This window comes from Cupressus sempervirens, chromosome 8 (genome assembly GCF_028749045.1).
Source record: "Cupressus sempervirens isolate cs-2001-9-10 chromosome 8, ASM2874904v1, whole genome shotgun sequence".
Taxonomy (NCBI): domain Eukaryota; kingdom Viridiplantae; phylum Streptophyta; class Pinopsida; order Cupressales; family Cupressaceae; genus Cupressus; species Cupressus sempervirens.
The window spans coordinates 775357735-775370990 of NC_143125.1; the positions used below are offsets into that span (position 1 = coordinate 775357735).

The 13256-nt window shown below is 37.4% G+C and overlaps 2 protein-coding genes across 2 annotated transcripts; both read right to left on the reverse strand.

The window, feature by feature from the left end:
* Positions 1 to 3968: 3968 nt before the first annotated feature.
* Positions 3969 to 5396, reverse strand: LOC149544710 (uncharacterized). The gene has a single exon (XM_089796001.1). It carries the CDS (start codon positions 5394 to 5396, stop codon positions 3969 to 3971), a length of 1428 nt encoding a protein of 475 aa, XP_089652127.1.
* Positions 5397 to 8871: 3475 nt separating this feature from the next.
* Positions 8872 to 9906, reverse strand: LOC149544711 (uncharacterized). Its single transcript, XM_089796002.1, has one exon. It carries the CDS (start codon positions 9904 to 9906, stop codon positions 8872 to 8874), a length of 1035 nt encoding a protein of 344 aa, XP_089652128.1.
* Between the last annotated feature and the right edge of the window lie 3350 nt (positions 9907 to 13256).

Below are 13256 nucleotides of genomic sequence, written 5' to 3' on the forward strand. Positions count from 1 at the left end.
TCACCATGAAAATTGGTCACTTTCTCACTAGATAGTTGACCTATCTGTGATCTTTACAACTCAACATTGAGAAAAAAATATTGAGGGAGATCAACTCAACTAATATGAGAGCTTGCCTATCCCCCTGAAGTGTGAGGGGATAACCATTTAAATGACATAATGTACAATTTAAATTGAAAAATGGAAAACTTATTGCTAAGACTAAGAAAAGAGAGGTTTTTCTATATTTTTGTTTCTGATAACTTACTATTTTTCTAATAGAAAAATATCCAATACTATATAGAATTTTTTTTTACTGACCAAACTTTGTAGAGAGATAGAGAACGGTGAGGAAAAATAGAATAACTAAAAGCTATAAAGTAACCATGGTAGCTCATTATTTAAGATACTAGTATGATGTTCTATTGTCTATAATAGACACAAATTCCAATTCTTGTATTTGAGAATTCATGTGCACAAGTGTGTAATAGCCTGACTAAAAAGTAAGACATTGATATTACCTAGAGCACATAGAATGGAAGAAACTAAATATAAAGGAAATGAATGAACTAATCAATTAAAAGATTAAATATAAAAATTCCTTGGTGTGTTTGGTGCTCCTCAAACATTTGCAATCAAGCACCTATTTCACCATTTGAACCTTCACAAATCTTATAAAGTTAGGTGAAATGAAAAATATGTGCCCTTAAACTCTAATTCTAATATCTTACAAGAATTTATAAACAACAATATTGAAATGAAGCTATGAAAATTTGAATCTTTGATCTACAATATTCAACACCCTATTGTGTGTGTGTGTGTGTGTGTGTGTGTGTGTGAGAGAGAGAGAGAGAGAGAGAGAGAGAGAGAGAGAGAGAGAGAGAGAGAGAGAGAGAGAGAGAGAGAGAGAGAGAGAGAGAGAGAGAGAGAGAGAGAGAGAGAGAGAGAGTATAATTGGAGATGATCCCTCTACATACCAACATAGAAGCTAAGACACAAGAAGAGCCCATTATAACAATGAAAAAATGGAAATGAGAGTATAGCTTCAAAGAATATTTCCTACAACATTGAAATAAAAATGATCACTACGAAAGTTATAATCACATGTCCTCAATAATTAAGAAGGCTAGAAGAACAATGTTGGAAGTATAAAGTTGTTGCTTGAAAATCTCAAGGTGCTAGGATGCTTTACAAAGATATGAAAGTGAAAGATAGATTTCTTGAGAGATTTAAAAATGAGATCCATCATGGAGAGGAATGGAGATGCTTAGAAAAACTAGTTTTTATATTGCATATTTTGGTATAGCAAAGTTACACATTTAGATGGAAACAATTGTGTTGTATGGTTGCAATATAAGAAGATATAATTGTGTCTATCTATTATGACAACAGGTCCAAAAAGGGCTCATAATGATAGTAGGACACTAAATTGATATAAACAACATACTCAATTACATAGAAATACTATGACATACAAAAACACAAAGTCCATGTTGGCAATTAGAGTGGGACAAGGGTGAGGATAGGGCTAAGAGAATCTAATTTAAACATTGTGTGAAGATGAGAAATAGATACTAGCATATAGTAGGTGAATTACATAGTATCATCTTTCAATGAGATTTGGTTCATAATAGTCATTACTAAAATTATAAATAAACAACTTAAAACTATTAAGGTTCTATTAAAATGAAAATCAAATCCTTGAATTTGGTTACAACTCACCTTTCAATGGTAAACTTATAGAAACATTATACACAAGCCAAAATAAGATTTCATTAGGCCCATATAAATACATTCTGACCACACAACCTAAAACTCAATAGTCCTTAATATTAATCTAGTGAAAGGTTAGAAATAGAAAGCATGCTTGAATTGGAAATTGAGTAATAAAGAGTGACCTAGAAAAACTAGCTTCAGTAGTGGTTGCTCTCTTTAAGTTTACTTGGTTTCTAAATTTTATGCATGATGATGCATTTATTGGACTCTTAAAATATGTTTTACTATCAAGGTAAGTTATTCTAACATTATAACAATCTCCATTTGATGATAGTGATAACTCTTAATCTAGTAAAGAAGTATTTGGTAAATGTGTTATTTGATTAGCATGGATATTCCTATTTACTATTTGGGTATTCATGGACTGGTATAAGCTGTTGGGAAGCTAGTGTCATCAGAGTACAAATTTTGTAGGTGTTTTCCTCTTGTGCTATCAAATTTCTGGATTTGATTGTGTACAATTTTTTTTTTTTTTTTATATCAACGTTTCAGATCATACTACATGATCCATCATCAGGATGCTAGAGAGAAAAGAGAACATGAAAAAATTAGAATGCAGATCCAACCAGTTGAAAAAATAGAAGGGAGGGGGAAGGGGAGGAGAGAGAGTTAGTTGATGAGACATGCCACCTAACTCATAAGGAGAAAAATGAATTAAAAATAAAAATAATCCAAGGGGGGAATAGAAGGGGGAAAGAAAGACACCAATCAGAGGAAGCCACCAAGCACAAAAATTAACTTAAGAAGAGAAAACCGAAGGAAAAGGATCGATGAGAGAACATACACGCACAGACGAAATAAAAGTGCATCAACTTGAATAAAACCAAGCGAGCAAAAACAAAGAAGCTCAAGAAATGTAAAATTACAGAAAAAGTCAAAAAATCAAAGGGGAACAAGCCATAAAAGAAGAAAGAAATATATAAAATCCACCGAGCACGACAATGAATAAAGGGGGAGAATTGAGAACCCCAACACTCATACATATAAAGAAAGAAAATACAACACTAAAAAACAAAAAAAGGAAAGAATAGAAAAAAGATTATTATAAAAAAAAAAATTATATACATGTCTATACGTGTATGTATGTGTATATACCTATATACATGTATATATGTATAAAAATGTATATATACATATATATCTGTATATACATATAAATATCCATATATACATGTGTAGACATATATATATATATATACATATATACATATATATATGTAAAAACATATATATATATATATAACTATATATGCATATATATAAACATATATATACATGTAAATATATATACATATATATGTGAATATATATATATATATATGTAAATGTTATGGTTATATATATATATGAATAAAAATGAATTATATATATATCAATATTGTAACATGTATATCTAAATATATATCACAATATTATATATATATATATATATATATATATATATATATATATATATATATATATATATATATATCTGTGTGTGTGTGTGTGTGCCTATAAACCTAAGCAAGAAACCACGAAGAGGAAACAAAAAATAAATAAATAAATTTGATAATGAGGTGTATATTTATATATATATATATATATATATATATATATATATATATATATATATATGTAGTAATATTATAGCATATATATATAAATATCTAAAACAATCAAAAAAGAAAAAAAAAAATATATATATATATATATATAAGAATATATATAAGCCTATAAACTAAAACAAAGAACCTTGAAGAAGAAAAAAAAAATATATAAATAAAAGGATGAAAGGGAAAGAAAAAAAATAAAAATTTAAGTGAAAATGAAAAAAGGAGGTAGGGGCGCCACAAAATTAAGTGAAACCACACATAGAAGAGCAAGGGAAATAGCAATGAGACAAACCAAGAGACCACTGAGTGTGGCTAAAGAAAAGGAAAAAAATGCCAACATACCAAAAAAATTGAAACCAAGAAGAACGACCACAAGGTTATAATAGGGAAATATAAAAGAAAGGCACATGCAAATGCAAAAGAGAAAACAAAGGAAAGAAAAACAAAACACTGCCTGAAAATAGGTAAAATAAAGAACAAGAAGACGACAAGCTCACCAAGCCGAAGGGCCAGGACATGGGAGAAAGGGGGGGGGGGGGGGGGGGGGGAGAGGAGAGAAGGGAGAAGGAGGGGACAACGGGAAGCTAGAAGAAGGGGGAGACGCAACAAGAAAGAGAGCTAAGAGCGAGGTGGTTTGCGAAGGGAGGATAACAAAGGATGCCAAGAACTACTTAAGGTCCATCCTTCATCGCGATTGAGGTTAGAAGGGTTATCATTGATGACAATGGCTTCCTTGAGCTTTCTTTTAGCGAAGTTGTCTTCCCTGAACACAATTTGCATCCTCTCTAAGCAGATATGATGCTTAGTAGAGGAAGAATGATCAGCTAATGCAGATTTGAGGACCCGCTCATGCTTGATGTCAGCGGCATGTTCCTTCATTCTAGTGTTGAATGAACGGCCCATTTCACCAATGTAAGGGGTACCACAAGAGAACATGACCTTATAGACACCAAAATCTGCAAAGGCATCCCTAGGGTCTTTGATGGGGGGAACACGATCTCTAAGCATGGATGCGGGCTTGAAGGCAACTCTAATGCCTTTTTTGACCAAAATCTTGGAGATCTTGTTGGAAATACCCTCGACATAAGGAATCAAAAAGAAAGGGGGCGATTGGGTGATAGAGAGAGGAGGACGAGGGGCCGAAAGAAAGAGGGAATTGGCCAAGCGAATAGCTGTGGATATTTGCTTGTCTGAGTATCCATTCCACTTGAATACTTGACGAAGGTGCACGAGTTCTTGGTCTAGGTTGTCACTGTCACAAATCCTAAAAGCTCTTAAGGCTAGGCTTTTTAGGATCCCAACCTTTTGACAGGGGTGGTGGTGGGAAGCAGCATGGAGATAGAGGTCAGTATGGGTGGACTTATGAAAAAATCGACGACCAAGAGTGCCATCAGGTTTTGTAAGGATTAAGACATCCAGGAAAGGTAAGAAATTATCTGCTTCTAACTCCTTGGTGAAAGAGATGCCGGGAACTAAGTTGTTGATGTGGACATGGAACTCTTCCAGCTTGTCTAGGCCATGCGACCAACAGACATTGGTGTCATCTACGTAGCGTTTCCACCATTTGGGTTTTAGAGTGAAAGAGTGTAAAGCCCTTGCCTCAAACTCTTCCATGTATAAATTAGCAATGACCGGTGAAAGAGGGGAACCCATGGCAACCCCACCAACCTGCTCATAGATGACACCATTGAAGGAGAAGAAAGTGGATCTCAAGCATAACTCCACAAGAGAGGCAACCTCAGTCGAAACTTTCTTCTTGACAATATCTAAGGAATCAGGTATGGGAACCTTAGTAAAAAGCGAGACCACATCAAAACTAACTAAGATATCTTCGTTGACACAAGAGGCATCTTTGATGAACTGGACAAAATGGTTGGAATCTTTTACATAAGAGTCAGAACTACCAACAAGGGGGGATAATAATTTGGCGAGGAATGTCGCAACCTTGTGGGTCAGGGAGCCTATAGTATCAACGATGGGCCTAAGTGGAATATTAGCTTTGTGGATTTTGGGAACCCCATAAATGCGGGGGGTGATCTCCTTCATGGGAAACAATCACTTTTTTGTATCAATGTCGAAGGAGGAATCATAGATAGCAACTTTGACCTTCCTCGCGATCTTAGCGGAAGGATTAGAGGCCACAATCTTGTAGCTGCTGGAGTCAGAGATGAGGTCCAACATCTTAGAAAGATAATCAGACTTGTTCATAATTATCGTGGCATTACCTTTGTCAGCTCTAGTAATAATGATATCAAAATTACGAATAAGATTAATAAATGCTGCAAACTCATGCGAGGGAATGTTGCTTCTGGGGGGCTTGGCCTTCCTGAGGGCCACGGCACAATCTTTCCTAGCCTCTTCGGTGGTATTGGCCGGAAGAGAATGAAGACCATTCTCAATGTCCACCAAAAAATCAACGCGTGGGATGGTGCGGGATGAGAGAGAGAAATTGAGACCCCGCTTGAGAACCCTAAAAGAGAGAGGGTCAATGGGGACAATAGAAAGGTTAACAACTAATTTGGACTCCCAATTTTCAATGGGGCCACTGTTCGAAGCGGGAGGGCAAACCGGATGGCAAGGGGGGATTATACGCGAAGGCAAATCTATGCACGGGGCTCGAGAAAGCAAAGGGGATGGGTTGCTGATGAAGAGGGGAGGGGGCAAATAGGGAGAACGTGGATGGGATTGGCTATCGGAGCTGCTAGGCAAATCAGAACCTGAGCCAAGGATGCAATTCAAGGAGGGGGGTGGTTGGCAATAAATGGGAGAGTTACTTGAACGCACAGAAGATGAAGACGCAGGAACAGACTCATAAATATCATTAACTATGAAACGAGAGGGGGAGGAAGAAGAAGCCGCACCTTGACATGACGGAAGGTAAACGTTGGAAGATGCCCATTGGAGAAAAGAGCCGTGCAAGGATCTGCGCGAAATGCCTGGTGCGACCCCCCAGAAGCTGAGAGATTGGGGGAGGAGATCGACCGAGGAGGACCACGCTGCAAGGGTCCAAGCATGGGTTGTGAAACTAGGGATACCACTACAGACACTGACGCAGAACTTGGACAGAGCGAGGAAAGAGACGACTGCTGAGGAAGAGCGCTGCTGGGACGGCCCCAAACACTGCGAACCGGCGGGTCCAGTTGCTGCTCAGTACCACGCTGACCCCAGCAAGGGGGTGATAAGGGGAGCCCATTACGGAGGTGAAAGGAGAACTGCTATGTGCCATGATTTAAACGAAGCTTTTTTCGGAGGAAAACATCGAACTTAGATTGTCATCTCCGAGCACATTCAAATTTTTGGCCCATGGCTTTGGCATGAGAGGTAACATCTAAACGGATCCAGAGGTCTGGTCTCAAGCTAGCAGCGAGCTCAAGATGGAGCGGTAACAGCTTGGAATTCAGGAGATTAATTTCCCTTCACGTAGATTTAATGATCACTCTAAGCAGAGCCAAAGCTGCACGCAAAAAAATATGTTTGGTGTGGACATTCCACATGTGGTGGATGATCTTGACAAAAGTGGGAACAATCTTGGAGTCCCGACAACATTTCAGAAAGGCTAGATCTGCAATCTTCTTAGCAAGCTTGGTTCTAAGTTTCTCCAGCCATATAGACTTAACAGAAAATTCCCTCCCATGAAGGGTATCAATGAGATCTATTAGATTCCCAAAATCCATGCTAATGTGCTATCAAATTTCTGGATTTGATTGTGTACAATTTTTTTTTTTTTTTATATCAACGTTTCGGATCATACTACATGATCCATCATCAGGATGCTAGAGAGAAAAGAGAACATGAAAAAATTAGAATGCAGATCCAACCAGTTGAAGAAATAGAAGGGACGGGGAAGGGGAGGAGAGAGAGTTAGTTGATGAGACATGCCACCTAACTCATAAGGAGAAAAATGAATTAAAAATAAAAATAATCCAAGGGGGGAATAGAAGGGGGAAAGAAAGACACCAATCAGAGGAAGCCACCAAGCACAAAAATTAACTTATGAAGAGAAAACCGAAGGAAAAGGATCGATGAGAGAACATACACGCACAGACGAAATAAAAGTGCATCAACTTGAATAAAACCAAGTGAGCAAAAACAAAGAAGCTCAAGAAATGTAAAATTACAAAAAAAGTCAAAAAATCAAAGGGGAACAAGCCATAAAAGAAGAAAGAAATATATAAAATCCACCGAGCATGACAATGAATAAAGGGGGAGAACTGAGAACCCCAACACTCATACATATAAAGAAAGCAAATACAACACTAAAAAACAAAAAAAAAAAAGAATAGAAAAAAGATTATTATAAAAAAAAAAATTATATACATGTCTATACGTGTATGTATGTGTATATACTTATATACATGTATATATGTATAAAAATGTATATATACATATATATCTATATATACATATAAATATCCATATATACATGTGTAGACGTATATATATATATATATATATATATATATATATATATATATATATATATATACATATATACATATATATATGTAAAAACATATATATATATATATATATAACTATATATGCATATATATATACATATATATGTGAATATATATATATATATATATATATATATATATATATATATATATATATATATGTAAATGTTATGGTTACTTATATATATTTGAATAAAAATGAATTATATATATATCAATATTGTAACATGTATATCTAAATATATATCACAATATTATATATATATATATATATATATATATATATATATATATATATATATATCTGTCTGTGTGTGTGTGTGTGTGTGTGTGTGTGTGTGTGTGTGTGTGTGTGTGTGTGTGCCTATAAACCTAAATAAGAAACCACGAAGAGGAAACAAAAAAAATAAATAAATAAATAAAATAAAATAAAAATTTTGATAATGAGGTGTATATTTATATATATATGTAGTAATATTATAGCATATATATATATATATATATATATCTAAAACGATCAAAATATATATATATATAAGAATATATATAAGCCTATAAACTAAAACAAAGAACCCCGAAGAAGAAAAAAAATATATATAAATAAGAGGATGAAAGGGTAAGAAAAAAAAAAAAAAAAATTAAAGTGAAAATGAAAAAAGGAGGTAGGGGCGCCACAAAATTAAGCGAAACCACACATAGAAGAGCAAGGGAAATAGCAATGAGACAAACCAAGAGACCACTGAGTGTGGCTAAAGCAAAGGAAAAAATGCCAACATACCAAAAAAATTGAAACCAAGAAGAACGACCACAAGGTTATAATAGGGAAATATAAAAGAAAGGCACACGCAAATGCAAAAGAGAAAACAAAGGAAAGAAAAATAAAACACTAACTGACAATAGGTAAAATAAAGAACAAGAAGACGACGAGCTCACCAAGCCGAAGGGCCAGGACATGGGAGAAAGGGGGCGGGGGAGAGGAGAGAAGGGAGAAGAAGGAGCCAGAGGGGAAGGAAGGGACAACGGGAAGCTAGAAGAAGGGGGAGACGCGAGAAGAAAGAGAGCTAAGAGCGAGGTGTTTTGCGAAGGGAGGATAACAAAGGATGCCAAGAACTTCTTAAGGTCCATCCTTCATCGAGATTGAGGTTAGAAGGGTTATCATTGATGAAAATGGCTTCCTTGAGCTTTCTTTTAGCGAAGTTGTCTTCCCTGAACACAATTTGCATCCTCTCTAAGTAGATATGATGCTTAGTAGAGGAAGAATGATCAGCTAATGCAGATTTGAGGACCCGCTCATGCTTGATGTCAGTGGCATGTTCCTTCATTCTAGTGTTGAATGAACGGCCCGTTTCACCAATGTAAGGGGTACCGCAAGAGCACATGACCTTATAGACACCAGAATCTGCAAAGGCATCCCTAGGGTCTTTGATGGGGGGAACACGATCTCTAAGCATGGATGCGGGCTTGAAGGCAACTCTAATGCCTTTTTTGCCCAAAATCTTGGAGATCTTGTTGGAAATCCCCTCGACATAAGGAATCGAAAAGAAAGGGGGTGATTGGGTGATAGAGAGAGGAGGACGAGGGGCTGAAAGAAAGAGGGAATTGGCCAAGCGAATAGCTGTGGATATTTTCTTGTCAGAGTATCCATTCCACTTGAATACTTGACGAAGGTGCGCGAGTTCTTGGTCTAGGTTGTCACTGTCAAAAATCCTAAAAGCTCTTAAGGCTAGGCTTTTTAGGATCCCAACCTTTTGACAGGGGTGGTGGTGGGAAGCAGCATGGAGATAGAGGTCAGTATGGGTGGACTTACGAAAAACTCGACGACCAAGAGTGCCATCGGGTTTTTTAAGGATTAAGACATCCAGGAAAGGTAAGCAATTATCTGCTTCTAACTCCTTGGTGAAAGAGATGCCAGGAACTAAGTTGTTGATGTGGGCATGGAACTCTTCCAGCTTGTCTAGGCCATGCGACCAATAGACATTGGTGTCATCTACGTAGCATTTCCACCATTTGGGTTTCAGAGGGAAAGAGTGTAAAGCCCTTGCCTCAAACTCTTCCATGTATAAATTAGCAATGACCGATGAAAGAGGGGAACCCATGGCAACCCCACCAACCTGCTCATAGATGACACCATTGAAGGAGAAGAAAGTGGATCTCAAGCATAACTCCATAAGAGAGGCAACCTCAGTCGAAACTTTCTTTTTGACAATATCTAAGGAATCAGGTATGGGAACCTTAGTAAAAAGTGAGACCACATCAAAACTAACTAAGATATCATCGTTGACACAAGAGGCATCTTTGATGAACTAGACAAAATTGTTGGAATCTTTGACATAAGAGTCAAAATTACCAATGAGGGGGGATAATAATTTGGCGAGGAATGTCGCAAGCTTGTGGGTCGGGGAGCCTATAGTATCAACGATGGGCCTGAGTGGAATATTAGCTTTGTGGATTTTGGGAACCCCATAAATGTGGGGGGTGAGCTCCTTCGTGGGTAACAATCACTTTTTTGTATCAATGTCGAAGGAGGAATCATAGATAGCAACTTTGACCTTCCTCACGATCTTAGTGCAAGGATTAGAGGCCACAATCTTGTAGCTGATGGAGTCAAAGAGGAGGTCCAACATCTTAGAAAGATAATCAGACTTGTTCATAATTACCGTGGCATTACCTTTTTCAGCTCTAGTAATAATGAGATCAAAATTACGAATAAGATTAATAAATGCTGCAAACTCATGCAAGGGAATGTTGCTTCTGGGGGGCTTGGCCTTCCTGAGGGCCATGGCACAATCTTGCCTGGCCTCTTCGATGGTATTGGCCGAAAGAGAATGAAGAGAATTCTCGATGTCCACCAAAAAATCAATGCTTGGGATGGTGCGGGGCAAGAGAGAGAGAAATTGAGACCCCGCTTGAGAACCCTAAAGGCGAGAGGGTCGATGGGGGCAATAGAAAGGTTAACAACTAATTTGGATTCCCAATTTTCAATGGGGCCACTGTTCGAAGTGGGAGGGCAAACCAGATGGCAAGGGGGGATTATACGCGAAGGCAAATCTATGCACAGGGCTCGAGAAAGAAAAGGGGATGGGTTGCTGATGAAGAGGGGAGGGGGCGAATGGGGAGAACATGGAGGGGATGTGCTATTGGAGCTGCTAGGCAAATCAGAACCCGAGCCAAGGACGCAATTCAAGGAGGGGGGTGGTTGGCAATAAATGGGAGAGTTACTTGAATGCACGGAAGATGAAGACGCAGGAACAGACTCATAAATATCATTAACTATGAAATGAGAGGGGGAGGAAGAAGAAGCCACACCTTGACATGACGAAAGGTAAACATTGGAAGATGCCCAGTGGAGAAAAGAGCCGTGTAGAGATCTGCGCGAGAATGCCTGGTACGACCCCCCAGAAGCCAAGAGATTGGGGGATGAGATCGACCGAGGAGGACCACGCTGCAAGGGTCCAAGCATGGGTTGCAAAACTGGGGATACCACTACAAACACCGACGCAGAGCTTGGACAGAGCGAGGAAAGAGACGACTACTGAGGAAGAGTGTTGCTGGGACGGCCCCAAACACTGCGAACCGGTGGGTCCAGTTCCTGCTCAGTACCACGCTGACCCCAGTTTTCCTCTTATTTTTATTGGATATCTAAATGTGAATATTTAGTTCCTTCAATATTTTTTTTCCAAAAATTGGTATAGTTTTGCTTTGAACATTGTTGGTCTGATCTTTTATGTATCAAACTTTCTTAGAATCATGGTAAAAAAATAGATGTGATTTTTTCTGTTAAGTCATAGGGTTTTAGGTGTTGGTTTAGTATATTTTGATACCTTTAAAAATTTGTGAAAAACCCTAGGTTTGGCTTTTTAAGTTTTATACTGGCACAAAAATTTAAAAAAAATAGGAGGAGCAAATATTCTTTTCCTGCCTGCTTGGACATCGTTTTTGAGTCTTTTTGAAAAGGGGTCTTTATCCTGCGATGGAATCTAACTTGAATCTGGTTGTCCCATATTCGCTATGGCAAGATGCTCACATGTTACGCATAGCAAGGTAACGATCATCAAAGAATTATGTATGATATTGAAAAATGAAATTCGATGCTGTGAAATGTGTTAATGAGAAGACATTATGACCACCTGCTATGTCCCAGGCTTGTCAGCTTTAAGAAGAAATGCACATGGAAAAAATTTGCTAGTGTTGTCACCGGAGTTCAAGTTTATCTGGCAATTCACCAAGTCACTATCGAGAAATCCATGTGACCTGCTAGTGGCGATATATTGAGTGCCCGAATTTTCAAAGACGACATTCTTTTGAAGTACGAGATTCTTTTGAAGTAAGAAGTGATTTTGAAGATCTCGAGGAGGATATGGTGCAGGATTTGCTTTTATTTCTCTATAGGTTATGTCATTCATAGTCCTTTTCGGGGCATCATTTTTAATGGTTACTAGGAGGTTGTCATATTGTTAGATGGATAGTTAGTGATTTTGTCGGTAGTGATGTTGCGACTTGCCTGAAAATAATAATCATGGCAAGGCCAAGGACATGAGATATCACCATAGGTTTAAAATAATATATATGTGTGTGCCAACATGTAAGCCAGCTCAGTGACAACAGTACTTGGACCCACTTGCCATGTATAAAACATATGGAGAATTCTGATTGTTAGATCATGCATGGATCAACAATAGTCATTAACTCTCTATGGAAAGATGTGTGAAGGTTATGTATAGCGAGTTAGAAAACAAGGGACCCACCATTGTTCTCTTAAAAGTTGTTTTAAATATTTGCCACATGATCAAAGCAGAATCAATGCTTGTCACATACTCACTATGGCAAGATGCTCGAAAGATAAGCATAGCAAGCTAGCAACTTGATGACATGTGTACTTAGTCATCCATGGGCCCATTTTGGAATGCCAACATTAGAGGAAAGTATAGATGGAGGCAATTTATTGGTTTGACTGCTAGCATGTTAAGAAGAAAATTGAGTCACCCTAGTTTTCATTCCTAAATCGTAGGATTTTTCAAAAATCAACGGTGCAAATTTAAAAGGAAGTGTGATGCTGCTCTAATTTTTTTTGTTGTTCTGCATATTTATGATGAATGAAGGATTTTCACGTGGGAGAAATAGAGTATAAAATAGGAGATTTTCATTTATGCCAGTCCCACGCAAACAAAGATTGCAAGTTTTCTGAGCACAAAAGCATGTTGATTGTATTGTGTTAAGCCTGGTAAGGATGTGAAGCTATTCCTCAATTGTTCGAGATCAATTACAAAAGTTCAGAGAAGAACAAGTTCAACAAGTCAAGTAAGTACTCATATTACAACATCTATGGCATTCTAGTTCTTTCAATACTATCAAGATGCCTCCTAAGAAAGCATTTTCTAGGAAAATTAATTATATGGATAGGAATGTCCATGATGATTTATTAGAATTACTCCCAAAATCCACTACA

What these genes read in the sequence shown, in the direction of transcription:
- LOC149544711 (XM_089796002.1), bottom strand. Translation starts at nt 9,906, where the DNA reads ATGGGTTCCCCTCTTTCATCGGTCATTGCTAATTTATACATGGAAGAG.
- LOC149544710 (XM_089796001.1), bottom strand. Translation starts at nt 5,396, where the DNA reads ATGAAGGAGATCACCCCCCGCATTTATGGGGTTCCCAAAATCCACAAA.